At 35.9% G+C, this 15,978-nt stretch overlaps 1 protein-coding gene across 1 annotated transcript; it reads left to right on the forward strand.

The window, feature by feature from the left end:
- The first annotated feature begins 429 nt into the window (after positions 1-429).
- Positions 430-1,521, forward strand: LOC110208796 (trace amine-associated receptor 1-like). The gene is given in 2 exon segments (XM_020986953.2): positions 430-533; positions 536-1,521. Coding segments are annotated over 2 exon segments (1,008 nt in total). The 5' UTR covers positions 430-511.
- Positions 1,522-15,978: the final 14,457 nt, after the last annotated feature.

Genomic DNA, 15,978 nt, shown 5'->3' on the forward strand with positions numbered 1-15,978 from the left:
AAAGAGCTGCACTATAATAACACATTGTTGAAAATATCATCTATGGTAGTCTAGAAGTTTGAACTTCAGGTATAATGAATCCAAACTCTGGAAACAGAATGTGTTTTAAATAAGAAATGGCTACATGAAGCAAACTGTTGTAATAGTAGCAATAATTTGGTTTGACAATACAACTTCTCTGCTAAAGGAACATTTAAGATATTTTTTATTTTTTTTCTTTAAAAGTTCTCAGTTGTAAACGATTTCTAGCAATTTTGGTTTTTGAGGTGAAACTCCTTCCAAAGTAGGTTAAACTTCTTCTATACTTCATGGCTCTTTTTATCAGCAGTGATGGTAACCAGGCATATTCATGATTTAGATTTCTCTTCTTTTCAGGTTTCTTGGATGGGTATGTTCAATCGGAAAGGTGAAACAATTCTACTCTGATTATGGACATGGGACTAATATTGCTCAGGTATCATCTCGGGCACTAGGTTGGAAATTAACTGGCTCAAAGGCCTTGCTTGAGAAAATGTCATTTTGTTATGAAGCCATAAATGTATAAATAACAGTTGGACAAATATCATCCGCATTCCAATGTACTGTGTAATGATACTCCTGATTCTCACTACACTAGCTGGAAATCTTATGGTTATTATCTCCATATCACACTTCAAGAAACTTCACACTCCAACCAATATGCTAATCAATTCCATGGCCACTGTTGACTTTCTGTTGGGATGCTTGGTCATGCCTTACAGCATGGTGAGATCAGTTGAAAAGTGCTGGTATTTTGGGGAGGTCTTTTGCAAACTTCACACAAGCACAGATATTATGCTAAGCTCAGCATCAATTTTCCACTTATGCTTCATTTCTATTGACTGCTACTATGCCGTGTGTGACCCACTGAGATATGAAGCCAAAATTAGTGTCTTAGTTGTGCTTGGTATGATTGCAGTAAGCTGGGCTGTCCCTGCCATTTTTGCCTTTGGGATGATCTTTCTAGAACTAAACTTAAAAGGAGCTGAAGAGCTGTATTATAAGCACATTCACTGCAAGGGAGGTTGCTTTATCTTTTTCAGCAGAATATCTGGCATCTTGGCCTGCATAACTTCCTTCTATATTCCTGGATCTATTATGCTGTGTATCTATGGGAAAATATATTTCATTGCCAAAGGGCAAGCCAGATCAATAAAAAATTCAAACCAGAAGATCCAAAATGAATTTGAAGAGAAACAGCAATTTTCACGAAGCAAAGAAAAGAAAGCAGCAAAAACTTTAGGGATTGTAATGGGAGTTTTCCTCATTTGTTGGTGCCCATTCTTTCTCTTCACAGTCATTGATCCTTTTACGGATTACAGCATCCCACCATTTCTAAATGATATACTGATTTGGTTTGGTTATTTAAATTCTACCTTGAATCCAGTGGTTTATGCATTTTTCTACCCGTGGTTTCGGAGGGCCCTAAAGATGATTTTCTTTGGTAAAGTTTTCAAAAAGGACTCTTCTAGGTGCCAATTATTTTTAGGATTAAATACTTAGAAATATGTTTAACTCAAAATTGATTTTAGTGCTATATTTATGAATTCTGTACATGAGTAAGAAATGAATGGCTTTTAAAAAATGGAAACTTACTAATACATCTATTATCATTAACCTTTTTAAAAAGTTATTTACAGAAAATTAGGTATGCTGAGTTTTATTGTGCTGATCTTCTCTTCTAATAAATATAATAGTATCTGTGATTTTTCCTAGTTATTGGATGATCAGCATAACTTATCTGCTGAGGATCTATTTAAAAGTCATTTTTCCCCCTAAAAATCTTTAAGTAGTAAATCATCTCTAGACATTATATCTCTTTGAGGTAGAGATTCTTTTCAAACTTTATTGAGAAGTAATGGGTCACTTTGTCAGAAATTAGAATAGTCACACATATCTATGATTCAGTCTTCTCTCCTTTTCCTGTTATGACTTTATATACTTAAGTTTGCTAGTTAACAATTCAAGAGGCTGTCCTTTTCCTGTTGGCTATTCTCCCTGCAGTTATAATACTGTCATATGTAGGTAAAAGAAATAGCATCACGGTTGTGGTGTAAATACCAAAACAAGTAATTTAACCTGCAATCTGTATCAGAAGTACAAATTTTCCACTTGATATAATTTTTAAAATACAAATTTAACTCTTTGTTCAGAGATACCACTAAACATTAAATAGCATTTCCAAAATCTGTAGCAGGTTATTAAGGGGAGCAAATATCTAGACATAATCTATTGCCTTTCTCAGTGAGCCTTATCAAATTGCCCATTTGTCCTGATCCCTCCTTTTATTCTTTAATTTCATTTACCGTGTGACTGAAAACATTTTTCCTGATTATTTTATCCAGACATTTGCAAATTTGCTGGTATTCTGCAACTTCACTTGATATCAAAGCTTTTACGCCTTGTCTTCTGCAGGCAAGTTGTGAACCTTTCATAGTAAAAGACTGTGATGAGGACCAAAGTTAAATCTTTTTTTTTTTTGCTTCTTTTTTTCTGGCCCATCACTTCTATAACATCCCCTTTCCCCTGTGTCAAATGGGCAGGGGAGGAGGATCCTTAGGAGAGATAACAGGACTCGACCAGAAGTTCTGTGAGGTATAAATGGAGACCTCTGGAGCCCTGGCAATTTCAAAGTATGGCTGAGAGCTTGGCTTTGTCCTCTGAGTCCAGCTTCCCATAGTGTTACTACTCTACCATGGAATATTTTGGTCTTTCTCTTTGGAGATCACTTAAATTTAATGCATTGATATATTGAAGGTAGTTAGAGAGAATGTATTCTCTTTACTGTGTGCAGAGGGCAAGTTATCTAAATAAAAAGAGGACAGTGGAGTAGAAACTCCATCAGAGTTCTAATCTCAACTTTTCTACAAACTCTTGGTCTATCCTAAGAAGGCTATGAAGACATTAATCAAGTAGGGTTAGACCAACAGAATTTGGGGAAAACCATGGTTTTAGATTGAAACTGGGTCAGAAGCTTGTCAGCTATGAATTCTATTAATTTGTGGTAGCATTTCATGATAAAAGATGATTGATTTAAAATACATGGAGAATACATTGAGCATAAATTATGCTTTCAGTCTAGGATGTAATAAAATGTATCAATAGAAGAGAGATATGTTATGACACATGCACAATGCATAGTACAGACACTGAAGTATCTTATTTGAGACTTTTGAAAGACAGGGAATATTTGTAGATCCAAAGAGAATTAAAAATTTTTGTCAGTATGATTGAAAAATGAAAAATTTAAACTAGAAATCAACTGAAACTTAAATAATAAAAAGACCATTGCTTTTATACTAATATCCTTTGTATTTGATGATCTTTTCTCTGTGTTCATCTTTGTTGATCTCTCTGCAACTTATAACACTGTTGACTATCTCCTCTTCCTGGGTTTTTGTGATACTCCCATTGCTGGGTCTTTTTCTATCTATCTGACCACTCTTTAACTGAATCCTTTGCTAAATCTTGATCCAAATTATCCCTCTATGGATGTACTCTACGGTGCTGCCCTGAGCTCTCTTTCCTTCTCTCCTTACATTCTCTCACTTGGTGACCTTTATGAGTTCCTATGGACTGAATTATCATTTCTTTATTTTTTGTAATTTTTTAAAAAATTTAACTTATGGAATAAAACAAGCATTTCTATGACATAGCATAATAAAAAAGATGATTGCACAAGAAACTGCAAATCTGTCATTTACAACTTGGTATCCTTTTAAAATATATCATAAAGTTATGTAAATTTCTTTTTCTCCTTTTTTTCTCTTCCCATCCCTAGGTGGCTATCATTATTATCATTAGACATACACACAAATAGATACATATGTGTGTATACATATGTATACATGTATGTATATATAATTATTCTATGTATCTATTTATTAGTTCTTTCTCTGGATGTAGTGTCTTTCTTCATATGTCCTCTATACTTAATTTGGGTATTTATAATAGTCAAAATGACTTACTTGCTCAAAGTCATTCTTAAAACAACAGTGCCATTATCATATACAATGTTCTCTTGCTTCTGCCTATTTTCCTCTTCATTATTTTGTTCAAGTCATTCCATGTTTTTCTAAGATCATCAAGCTCATCATTTCTTATAGCACAATAATATTCCATCTCAACTGTATACCAGAACTTGTTCAACCATTCCTCAATTAATGGGAAGTTTCCAGTTCTTTGCCACAACAAAGAGAGCTGCTATAAACATTTTGGAACACATAGGTTCTTTTTCTTTTTGCCTAATCATCTTTGGAAATAGACCTGGAAATAGGCGAAATCCTTATTTTTGGCTTTTAAAGCCCTTCACAACCTGCTCCAGCCTACTTTCCAGCCTCATTATACACTATTTCTCTTCCCAAACTCTATGGTCTAGCTAGAATCCAGCTAAATTAGCTTTCTTGCTGTTCCTTATGTATGACATTCCATCTGTACTAGCTGTTCCTATGCCTAGAATGCTTTTCTTCTTCACCTTGACCTTAGAGAATCCATTATTTCCTTCAAGATTCATACATATATATATATATATATATATACACATACATACATATATATGTATGTATATATATACATACATATATATACATATATATACATACATACACACACACACACACATATATATATATATATATATATATATATATATATATATATATATATATATATATATATATATATATATATATACATACTATCCACACTAGAACATAAGCTCCTTGAGAACAAGGACTGCTTTATTTTTGTCTAGTATCTGCATAGTCCCTACTCCATATAACATGCTTAATAAATGTTTGGTGATTGATTTCTGAAACTGACTATAACTGTTTTACTATCAGCATCCTACTAAAATAGATGTATATTATTTGGCCTTAGTGTGTTTTAGAGATTTACGTTACTGAAATCATAGTCATATAACATATATGGAAAATATTAAATCAGAAAACAAGTCAATAGTTAAAGAAATACTATCATCAGTATGAAGTTGACTTTCACAAATTCACAAGTAGAAGCAGTTATTCAATAAGAGATTTTAAGGTGAACATCACGGTCGTCCCTCGAGTTTTCCTGAAGTATATTGCTTCTTCTCTTTCTCTAGTTCTGAGCCCTCACATTCTCTACAAGTTCCAAGTACTTCTTTCTTCCCACTGGCTCTTACAACAATTGACAGAAGAGGGGTACAGACACAGGACTGAAGTCTAAATCTGTATATTTTGCAATTTGGGTGATTGTATATTGGGGACTAGCAATATTTGTCAGATAAATGGTACAAACCATACTCGCTCTAGAATTTTAGAGCTGGAGGTTATCTTTGTGGGTTAGGGTAGACTGGAAAGACTTCACAGATGGACAGGGAACTTTGGGTTGGATTTTGAAGAATGGATACAAATCTGAATAGATAAAGAAGGAGTTGCATTCAGAGAAGCTAGAACAATATAATAATAGCTAGCATCATTTATATGGGGCTTTGAGGTCTAGAAAGTGCTTTACAAATATTGCATTTTATCCTCATGAAAACCCTGAGAGGCAGGTGCTATTGTTATCCCCATTTTACAAATGAGAAAACTGAGGCAGATAGAGGTTAAGTAGAGTTAACCTCTAGTAAGAAAGTAATTATAGCAAGTAAGGTTAAAATAGAAGATAAGCCCAGAGTTAAATAGATAATAAGGATTCAAGGCCAGATTTGAACTCAAGTATTCCTGACTCTAGGTTCAGCACTCTATTCCCTATGCTACCTAGCTACCTACATGAAATAGAAAATATAAGATGTGCTCCATGGATAGCAAGTAAAACCATTTAGCTAAAGCAGAGAGCAGTATATTTTAGCAGTCAAGACTGTAAAAGCAAGGCAATGTAAGATTGTGTGAATGTCAATTTCTCCAGGACCTGTAATTTTGTAGGAATGGGAACAGAGATTGTAAACCATCTCTAATTTATAGTCTTAGAGAATTACATGAGGTTCAGGGAGGTTAAATAATCAGTCTGCCAGTCAGTCAGTAAACATTTACCATGCACTTACTATGTGCCAGGCACTGTGCTAGGTACTAGAGATATAAGCAGAGACAAGTCAATCACTGCCTGAGGAGCTCATAGTCTAATGGGGAAAACAATATGCAAACAGCTATGAACACTCTCCTCTCTCTCTCTCTCCCCCTCTCTCTCTCTTTCTAATAAACACATATATGTATAGACACACATATAATTGTTGATATTTAGTCGTCAAACTCTTCATGACCCCATTTGAGGTTTTCTTGGCAAAGATAATGTAGTGGTTTACCATTTCCTTCTCTATATATCTATATATCTATATATCTATACATAGATATGTTATTGTTATTGTGTTTTTTCAGCCATGTCCAAGTCTTTGTGACCCCATTTTGGGATTTTGTTGGCAAAGACACTGCAGTGGTTTTTATTTCCTTCTCTGGTTTATTTTACAGATGAGGAAACTGAAGTAAACTGGGTTAAGTGACCTTCCCAGGGCCATGCAGCTAATGTATTTGAGGATAGATTTGAACTCAGGAAGATGAGTCTTCCTGACTCTAGACCTGGTGCTCTATCCAGTGTGCTCCTAGCTCCATCCCTTCCAGATATATGTAGTTATTGACTATCTCAATAGACCGTCTATTCAACTGCTTGTCATAATGTGTATTTTTTAATCTACTTGGTGTTTCCAGGGTAGAGTGCTAGGATAACTTTGTATGAATGGCTATGGAATTCATTCAGGAGGCCCTGTAATATCCTCTGACTCAGTGCAATCAGCACAATGCATAATGACTTGCATATAAAAAGTAGTCTAAAAATATCAAGGATGTATATGATAAAAGAAAGTGAAACATTCATCTTCCAAGAAGGAGGGATAGCAGAATGAAGGCCTGAATGTTGCCCTGGTAACCCCAAAGTATCCAAGACTAAGAGGAAGGCTTTGGCTGCATTAAGATGATTAGCTATAAAGGATTTATGGAAAGTCTGATTCATTTATTATAAATCAGACTAGATAAGAAGGCATGGGTATATATACTTTGTTGTATGTGTACATATATACATACAACCTACATATATGGATTCACAATCTCATCAAAGTATAAAAGTATCAATCAGTTTCACTCTTCCATTTTCCAGAATGTAGTCACCTCTATGACATTTTTATTTTTTCAACATATTTAGTGATGAATTAATTAAATGAAATATTTATACGTACATTACATAATTAATGTAGACTGCAATTTTTGACTTGCCTGGGACATAGTAGCTTTCTTACTTGAATATTTCAAAGATACATGATTTTTCATGTACTCCTTCCACTGATCAAAATTATAACTCCCCTTTTTCTTGTTATATAGTGTTCATAAGTTGCCTTAGCTTCAGAATTTTTCATCTAGTGGCCAGAGTTTTGGAGGCGAATAACTCCAAACAGCTATGTCAATGACCAGATAGTTAGATAGTTTTATGCTGGGTTCCTATATGAAGTCTTTCTAGCTTGGTAGACTACCCAGAGTTTACATTCTTCCTTTAAAAGCCTAGGCTCATCTTGATCATGAGGAGGCTTTGGAGAAGGAAGTTAGGAGAGGTATTTTTTAATGTAAGCAAATTCATCAAAATTACCTAAATATATTACCTTTCTTGCTACATCAGCTCCTTTTTATGATCTGGCTGAAGTTAAGTCAAGCCCATGAGAATTTATTAAGTATGTACTATGGGATAAACACTGTGGTAAGTGATAGCTAAACCTAGTTGAGGTTGGGGGAGGAAGGATTACATGTTCCATTCCTAACCCCCTCAAAACAACTATAAGGAAACAGCTGTGCCAACTATTTGCTTATTATATTGCCAAGGGCAAGTGAGCAGACAAATTCCTAGGAGTGGGGTATGAGGGAAGGGTATGAAAAGTGGAAAGGATGAAGGAAGACATTATTGTCAGGTTCTAGCTAAACTTAGAGAAGTAGAAGCACTAATCAGAGTATAACTTGATGAAATCCAACTGTATAGTGAACATATTTTGAACTTCATGTATCATTTTCCTACCATAGGGTAGTGGAGTTGCATAACAAGAGCGCCAGATCCAGAGTCAGAAAATCTGGGTTTAAATTCTGGGTCTTCTACTTCTACCTATGATCTTGGGTTAGTCATTGGACCTCTCTAGGCTTCAGTTTCCTATCTGTAAAATGAAGGGGGTAATACTAGGTGACTTCCAAGGTTTATGTCTATGAGTCTATAATCTTATTATCCTTTCCAGCTGTAAATTCTGATTCTAATATTTTAAATATCCTAAAGCAAAGACTGGCCTTCACCAGAATGGCAAAACAGGAATATTGCTTCTTTTGCTTGCTTAGTCTTCCTTTTCTATGCTCTTTCGTCAATGGGTGTCACTATCAGACTTTTAATCTATCTTCTCTTTTCCCTATTTAAGAATTTTTTAAAAAATCATGTTCAGGAATGGACCATGCATGTTTATTCAGACTGAAATGTAGGTGACTAATTAAATTTAATATACTACTTCTCCCAACATTAATTATTAGAATTATAGACATTAGAGCTGAGGTCCATGGACTCCCCAAGGATTTGGGGATAGATTTCAGGAAGTCCACAAACTTGGATGAAAAAAATAACATTTTTATTTTTCCTAATCTCTATCTGAAATTTAATATTTCTTTTAGTGATGAATTCAAAAAAATTATTCCAAGGAGCCCATAGGCTTTGCCAGTTTGCTAAAAGGGTCCATGACACAAAAAAGTTTAAGAGCCCCTGATCTAAAGTGTGGAAGGGAGCTAGCTAGTTTGGGGACCAGGACCTTCCCCATTGTCCTAAAATTGTATCAGGGAGGCATCTGTATACTCTCCATACTTTTAGTGGGTATTCCTATTCAGATATACTAGACTGGGTGCTTTCTGAGGAACTTTCATAACTTAGATTCTAGGACTTAAAAAGCAAAATTCAACTTACACATAGTTTAAAGATAAGCTTGTTCATCTTTAGAATCCTTGCTTAACATACTAAACTGTTTTCCTTGAGATTTGTCACCCTGACAATCAGGACAGGACATTTCTTTGTATCAGTTGCATCAACTAAAGAACTCACTTCTAAGCCAACACTTTGCCTTCTGTTTACAGACTCTCCAAAGTCCAGAAGCACAGCTGTTTCCACTTTTTATTAAAGAAAACAAATACCAGAGAGCCTTATTTCTTAAACTCCAACTAAATACACCTGTTGCCCTAATCAAGATAGTGTGAAATTATTTGTCATTATAACAAAACGAGAATGGAAAAAAGCATGTGTTAATGATGCCCTTTGGTCTGCATTTCAACTCAGAGTTTTGGCAAATGAGAGTCAACTGAGGGAGATGTTTTGTTCACATACCCTTCTAGATTAAGGATTGAAATGACCCAGGTGGCACTGTAGCTTCCAAGTGGCAAACTGTAAATGAAGTGCAGTGGGCATTGTTAAGCATGCAATCAACACGTCTGATTAAGGGGCTCATTAGCCATATCCTCTCCTGGCTCTTTTTCTCAAAACAAAAAGTTTCTGAAGGATGATATCATATGTTTGTAATATGTTGAAAACTTTTAAAAATGCTTTAAAGTTATATATTAGATATAAGCTTCTAAAGCCTTAAGCATGGCTTTATAAACATAGTTAGGCATAGACCTTTTGGAGAATTGGATAATCAAGGCTAGTGTGTAATTACAACACAGTATTATCAATTTTGATTTAGGGGGGTAGGAGTCAGACCTGTCATTTCATCAGTGTGGTGAATTCTTTGCATTAAAACTCCCTTTACCCATACAGACTGGCAACTTTTTTTGTAATCTATAGTCCTTGAGAGTTGCCTAGGAAATTGAAAACCTAAAAGCAATTTGCCCATGGTTATAAAATTAATATAGTCAGAGGCAGGACTTGAATCTTGGTCTTCCTGAATCCAAAGCCCACACTCCACTATAGCCTCAAACCACAAGCATCATATGGCACTGTTCATGCTGTCATTGGTTCTATAGCATGGATTATAGATTCCATCCATCATCTTTATTCCTCCTTTCCTGTATTCTTCCAATTCCTTTTTCTTTCTTTCTTATAGGAGCAGGTCTAGATTTGTGTAGTCAAATATTTTTGCACTAATTCAGAAGGAAAAGAAACCCCCCCATTTTTCACCCTCAGCAGCAACACTAATTTTTCTGTGTTATACAGCTGTAGACTTGTACTATCAATTTTTCTAGGCTTTGAGAAGAACGACCAATTGTACTTGTGATCTAGTTATAATATTAGTGGTATAGTGGAAGGAGCATTGGGCATGGAGCTAGAAGACTTGGTTGGAGTTCCTTCTCTGTCATTTATTAGCCATGGGCAGCTTCTCTGAAACTTACATTTTTTTTCTAGACAATAGTGATAACAGCCCAGACTTGTGAGGCTCAAATGAAATCATAGAATTAAAATTCGTTGTAACTGTGAAGTGCTATGAAGACCATCATTTTCATTGCTCATCTCTACATCTCCTCCAATGTTCGGATTTGACTCTTTGTATGTAATTTGAAGAGCACCAAAAGGCTGACCTGTTGGAAACTTTGTACCTCATAATTAGAGGCAGGTTTGATAATGAAGATAAGGAATACTGTCTTCAGAATGTTCCATGTGGGTCCCACATAATAGTTGGGAGCTGCCTTAGACCATTATTATAATCAGATTACACTTTAGGTTCATAAGGCAAGATAGAAGTTAAGTGAGTTTCCCAGGATCCACAGCTAGACAGTGTCTGAGCCTGCGTTTGAATTCAAGTCTTTCTGACTCCAAACCCAGCAGTTGCTCTATCCATCATGCCACATAACCAGTGAGATCTCTTCTATAAGGGACATGGACTAATAATGCTGTCTTAAGTTAATGTCCAAAGTCTACAACTGTAAGAGGATAATAATGTTGCTAATAGTCAATATTTATATAATACTTTAAGATTTGTACGGCACTTAATATATATTATCTCACTTGAGATACATGATGCTCACACAATGACCTTTGTACATCTCAAACTGGATGTCCCATAAGCATCTAAAATTCATCACATCCAAAACATAACTTGTTATCTTTTCCCCCAAACCCTTTCTTCTTCCCATATTTCCTATTACTGTCTAGGGCACCATTATCTTCCTAGGCCAGCCAGACTTGAAACCTAGGTGTCATCCTCTATTCATTTGCACTCACCATATATAACCAATCTGTGGTCAAATCTTCTGCTTTCATATTTCTTACATACATTTCCTTCTCTCCATTCACACAGCCTCCATGCTGGTGCAGACCCTCATCATCTTATGCGTAGAGTATTACAATGACTTTCTACCTGGGCTTCTTTCCCAAAGATTCTCCCCGATTCAATCCATCCTCCACTAAGCTTCCAAAATGATCTTCCTAATCTGCAGGTCTGACCATGTCACCACTTGCTCAATAAATTCCAATGGCTCCAAATCATGGCTAGGATAAAATCTAAAGTCTTTGGTTTGGCCCCTAAAGGCATTCATAACTCAGTCTCTTCCTATTTTTCCAGTTTTCTTACATTACTCACCTCTGTGTACTCTACAATTCTGTGAATCTTGCTGCTCCTTGAACTCCATCATTCCATCTCCTTACTCAAGACCTTTTCATTGGCTATCATCCAAGCCTGGAATTCTATCTCTCCTCACCTCTGTCTTCTGGCTTCCCTTGTTTTCTTCAGGACTCAGCTCAAATCCCAGATTCTACAAGAGACCTTCCCTGGTTCTAACTCTCCTAGTGCTTTCCCTTACCTTCAATTTACACTGTGTATATACATACATGTACACATATATATGTACACAGTTATACACATCTTGTATGTACTTAGTTATTTGCCTTGCCTCTGCTATTAGAATATGAGCAGAGACAAGGTTTTTGCCTTTCTTTGTACCTGTAGTGCTGACCACTGTGCCTGCCACATAATAAGCACTTAATAGATACTTACTGACTACCTTCCAAGGAGAAAAACAGGAGTTTAGTCACTCAGAGTTGCAGGGGACTTTCTCCTTTGATTAACTATATCAATTCAATAAAGACAAGTAACAAAACCTTAGCAGTTTTTTTCTTCTTCATTCACTTACTAGAATACTAGACATTTATATTATTCACAAACTTGAACTCCTTGTGCATGAGACTTTGATTCTACCTCCTGAAATAGTCAAATATGTTACTTAACTCCCCTCACTGAAATCCATCCATTGAAATACATGAACCAGATATTTTTACATTCAATAAATATTTATTGAACGTCTATTCTGTACAAAACATTGTATTAGATGGTGATGTTAAGGATTAGGAGGGATACATTGTGTTAAGTGGTAATACTAAGTATTAGAAGGGATACAAAAATGAACAAAGTATTGTCTATGCTCCTAAAAAGACCTCTCTAAGTAGAAGAAATTAAATAAGGGATAGTAGTTGATATGAGAGGTGAGATGTAAGTAAAGGGAGAAATTGCTTTCAAGCTGAAGGTGAAGTGATATCAGGGAAAGTGTCATGGAGGGGGTGGCACCTGGTTGAGATCTTCAGGATAGTTAAGATATTGATAAAAATTGGGGGAAGGGTATTTCAGGTGAAGAGAAGTTGTGAATAATGACATGTTATTTGGAAATTAAGGAATTTTGGACTTTATTCATAAGGCGGTGGAATGATTATTTTGTGAGCCTATGAGTGATGTGATAACATCTATGCTTTAGGAAGATTACTCTGGCAGCTGTGTGTACAATGGATTGGAGACTGGAGGAGAAGAGGGTAGAGTCAGGGAGAGAAGGAAGGAAGCCATTGAAATAATGCACATTAGGGGTGATTAAGGTTTGTACTGGAGTGTTAGAAGTGAGAATGGAAAAGAGGGTATGGATGGGAAAGATAGAAAAATTTTGTGATATGAAGGAAGTTGTCATGGGCTGCAGCAGTCTACTTACTTGTTAGTATTTACAAAATTCAGGCAGCATTGACTTTGAAGGATTAAATTATCCCCAACTATTACTATCTAGGCTGACCATCTATGCCAGCCAAATTGAATAGACAACATGTAGATGTCTATTTTACATTCTCCTGTTTAGACTTAATGACTCAAATATGTTATTTTAGAAAAACAAGGAGAGAATTAAGAAATAATCACAACAGCAAACCATATCAGGCAAAATACATTATCTTTTAGCCTCATATTCTTCAACCTACTCAGTCACTCCTCTGTACAACTAGTCTGGGAACTCAGAGGCAAGTGACACTAAAATATGTGGAGGAAATGAATGAACGTTATCATATTAAAGCTACATGTTTAAGTTCTATTGATGTTAGTGGGTGGTACTTGAAAATATGGTCAGGCTTCAAATAACTCTGTAATATTTCAAGTAGATTCTCATTCTAAGAAGGGGAAAAACTAAGTTGGGACCTTGTCACTGTAGGTTTTCAAATATAGCTTGTTTTGAAATCCTCCTTTTTATACCCCAAGCTAGTTTAAGAGAAAGGAAGCATTCAAAGGCCATGAGAATAGAAACTATTTCCTTCGTCTTTGCATTCCCAATGCCTATCATGGTGTTTTGTATCCAGTAACACTTCATAAATATTCTTTGGATTGAATCAGATACACTCTAATTTAGTATGGAACTGGCAACTAATGTAGGCATCTGATAGCCTTGCATGATTTGAGTAGTCTTACCTAAGTAATTAAGAATAGTAGCCTGGGGTAACAAACTACTTCCCATTTTGACTTCCAAACAATAAAATATATTCCCTGGGTGGAGAATACTAATTTTTAGTCTTAGAAGTGTAAAACGAACCCTTCTTGATTGTGAACTTTATGTGACTTGATCTGGAAAAAGAAAATCTCCAAGGGTAGACCTGTGAAAATGAAGAATGTGCCTATCACCACCACCACCACCTCCTTTTCCTCCTCCTCTCCTTCTTCTTCTTCTTCTTCTTCTTCTTCTTCTTCTTCTTCTTCTTCTTCTTCTTCTTCTTCTTCTTCTTCTTCTTCTTCTTCTTCTTCTTCTTCTTCTTCTTCTTCTTCTTCTCCTTCTCCTCCTCCTCCTCCTCTTCCTCCTCCTCCTCTTCCTCCTCTTCTTTTTTTCCTCCTTTTTTTAACAATTAATTTTTATTTTATTGTTTTTCTTAATACTTAATCCTTTTTTTGGGCTGAACTCCAGCATGGAGTAATGTCTAGTATGCAATGGAGTACGTGCTGTTTTTTATTGTTGCTAATTAATGAAACTTCATTTTCTTTTTTCATATATGTTTGCAAGTCAGTATTTTTGTAAGGCTCAAGCCATGAGTGCTGCTGTAGAGAGCTATAACTCCAACCAGACCAGAAGATATACTTACTTAGGATCCTCAGAATCCTCTAATTCAAATTTTTCATTTTTCATATCAGAACATTGAGGCACAGAGTGGTTAAGTGATTTGCCTAAGGTAATAATTGGGAGATCTTGATTTGAATCCAGAATCTCTGACTCCAAACCCAAGGGCCATTTCATTATAGTATACTCCCTTTGGGTTTGCCCTAAAATTCTTAAGTAGAACAATGGGTCCCCTTATTACCCCCATAAGACACCTGTGAATGGACCCCAACAGGGGATATCATAAGCAACTACCTGAAAACAAATATGAGGATGCCAGGAAAGACCATGCTGAGTGGGAGTAGTTGAGATGCAGTTGAGGCTACTGGCTTACCAAAATTACTATTATCTGCAATAGAGGGACTCTGTACTAGGATTGTAAATTACACTGGGGAATACTTATTGTGGGACCTAATGGAAATTGAATATATTTCAATTTATTTGGAGAGTGGGCATTTAAAAAAAATTCTTTTTAAGTTAAAACTTTCTTTCGACACGTTACAGAAAGTTTGCTTACAAGTGTGAAATGTAGGCTGCCCAATTTAGAGGTTTTCCCTGGTTTTTGAGTTGGGGCTCCAGGCAACACAAGCATGAAACCAGTTGGGTGACAATTATGTTCTTCCTTAGAAGGAGAAAGATGTACCTCTAAGACTGGACTCAGGGACCTATATATGCAAAAATATTTATAGCAGCTCTTTTCTTGTGGCAAAGAATTGGAAATGAGGGGATGCCCATCAATTGGGGAATGGCTGAACAAATTGTGCTATGTGATTGTGATGGAATACTATTGTGCTATAAGAAATGGTGAGAAGGCTGCTCTCAGAAAAACCTGGGAAGACTTACATGAGCTGATGCAAAGTGAAATATACTGTCTACAAAGTAACAGCAATATTGGAAGATGATGAGCTGTGAATGACTTAGCTATTCTTGGCACGCAATGTTCCAAGACAACTCTGAAGGACTTAATGATGAAAAACCCTATCCATCCCCAGAGAAAGAACTGGTGGTGTTTGAATACAGATTGAAGCATACTTTTTATGCTTCTTGAGGGGTTTTCTTTTTTGGTCTGTGTTTTCTTTCCCACCATGATTAATATAGAAATATGTTTTGCATGATTACACACATGTAACCTATATCGAATTGCTTGCCTTCTCAATGGGGGCAGGGAGTGGAGAGGGAGGAAAGGAAAGAATTTGGAACTCAAAGTTTTTAAAAACTAATGTTAAAAACTGTTTTTACGTGTAATTGGGGAAAATAAAATACTAAAAAAAATGACTGGGTTCAGCTCCTGAATAATCCCATCATTTGACTTGGTCAGTCATAGTCAGCAAGCATTTATGGAACTCTTACTACCCTTGCCAGGTGCTATGTGAAGTGATGAGAATACAGAAAAGCAAACAACAACAATAACAAGAGTCCTAGCCTTCCAGGAGCTCACACTCAAAAGGGGAGGCAGCAGCATGTAAATAATAAGGCACTTGAGCCAGGTCATTCTGGGTTTTTCTATCCTTTCCCCTATTGCTCTGCAGTTCCTGGCCTGCCATTTTTTTTTTTACTAGGAGCTCTTATACTGTAGAATAGTGGCCACCTAAACCCATGATTTTGT

The sequence above is a fragment of the Phascolarctos cinereus genome, unplaced genomic scaffold, assembly GCF_003287225.1.
Source record: "Phascolarctos cinereus isolate Bilbo 61053 unplaced genomic scaffold, phaCin_HiC Scaffold_5;HRSCAF=322, whole genome shotgun sequence".
Lineage (NCBI taxonomy): Eukaryota > Metazoa > Chordata > Mammalia > Diprotodontia > Phascolarctidae > Phascolarctos > Phascolarctos cinereus.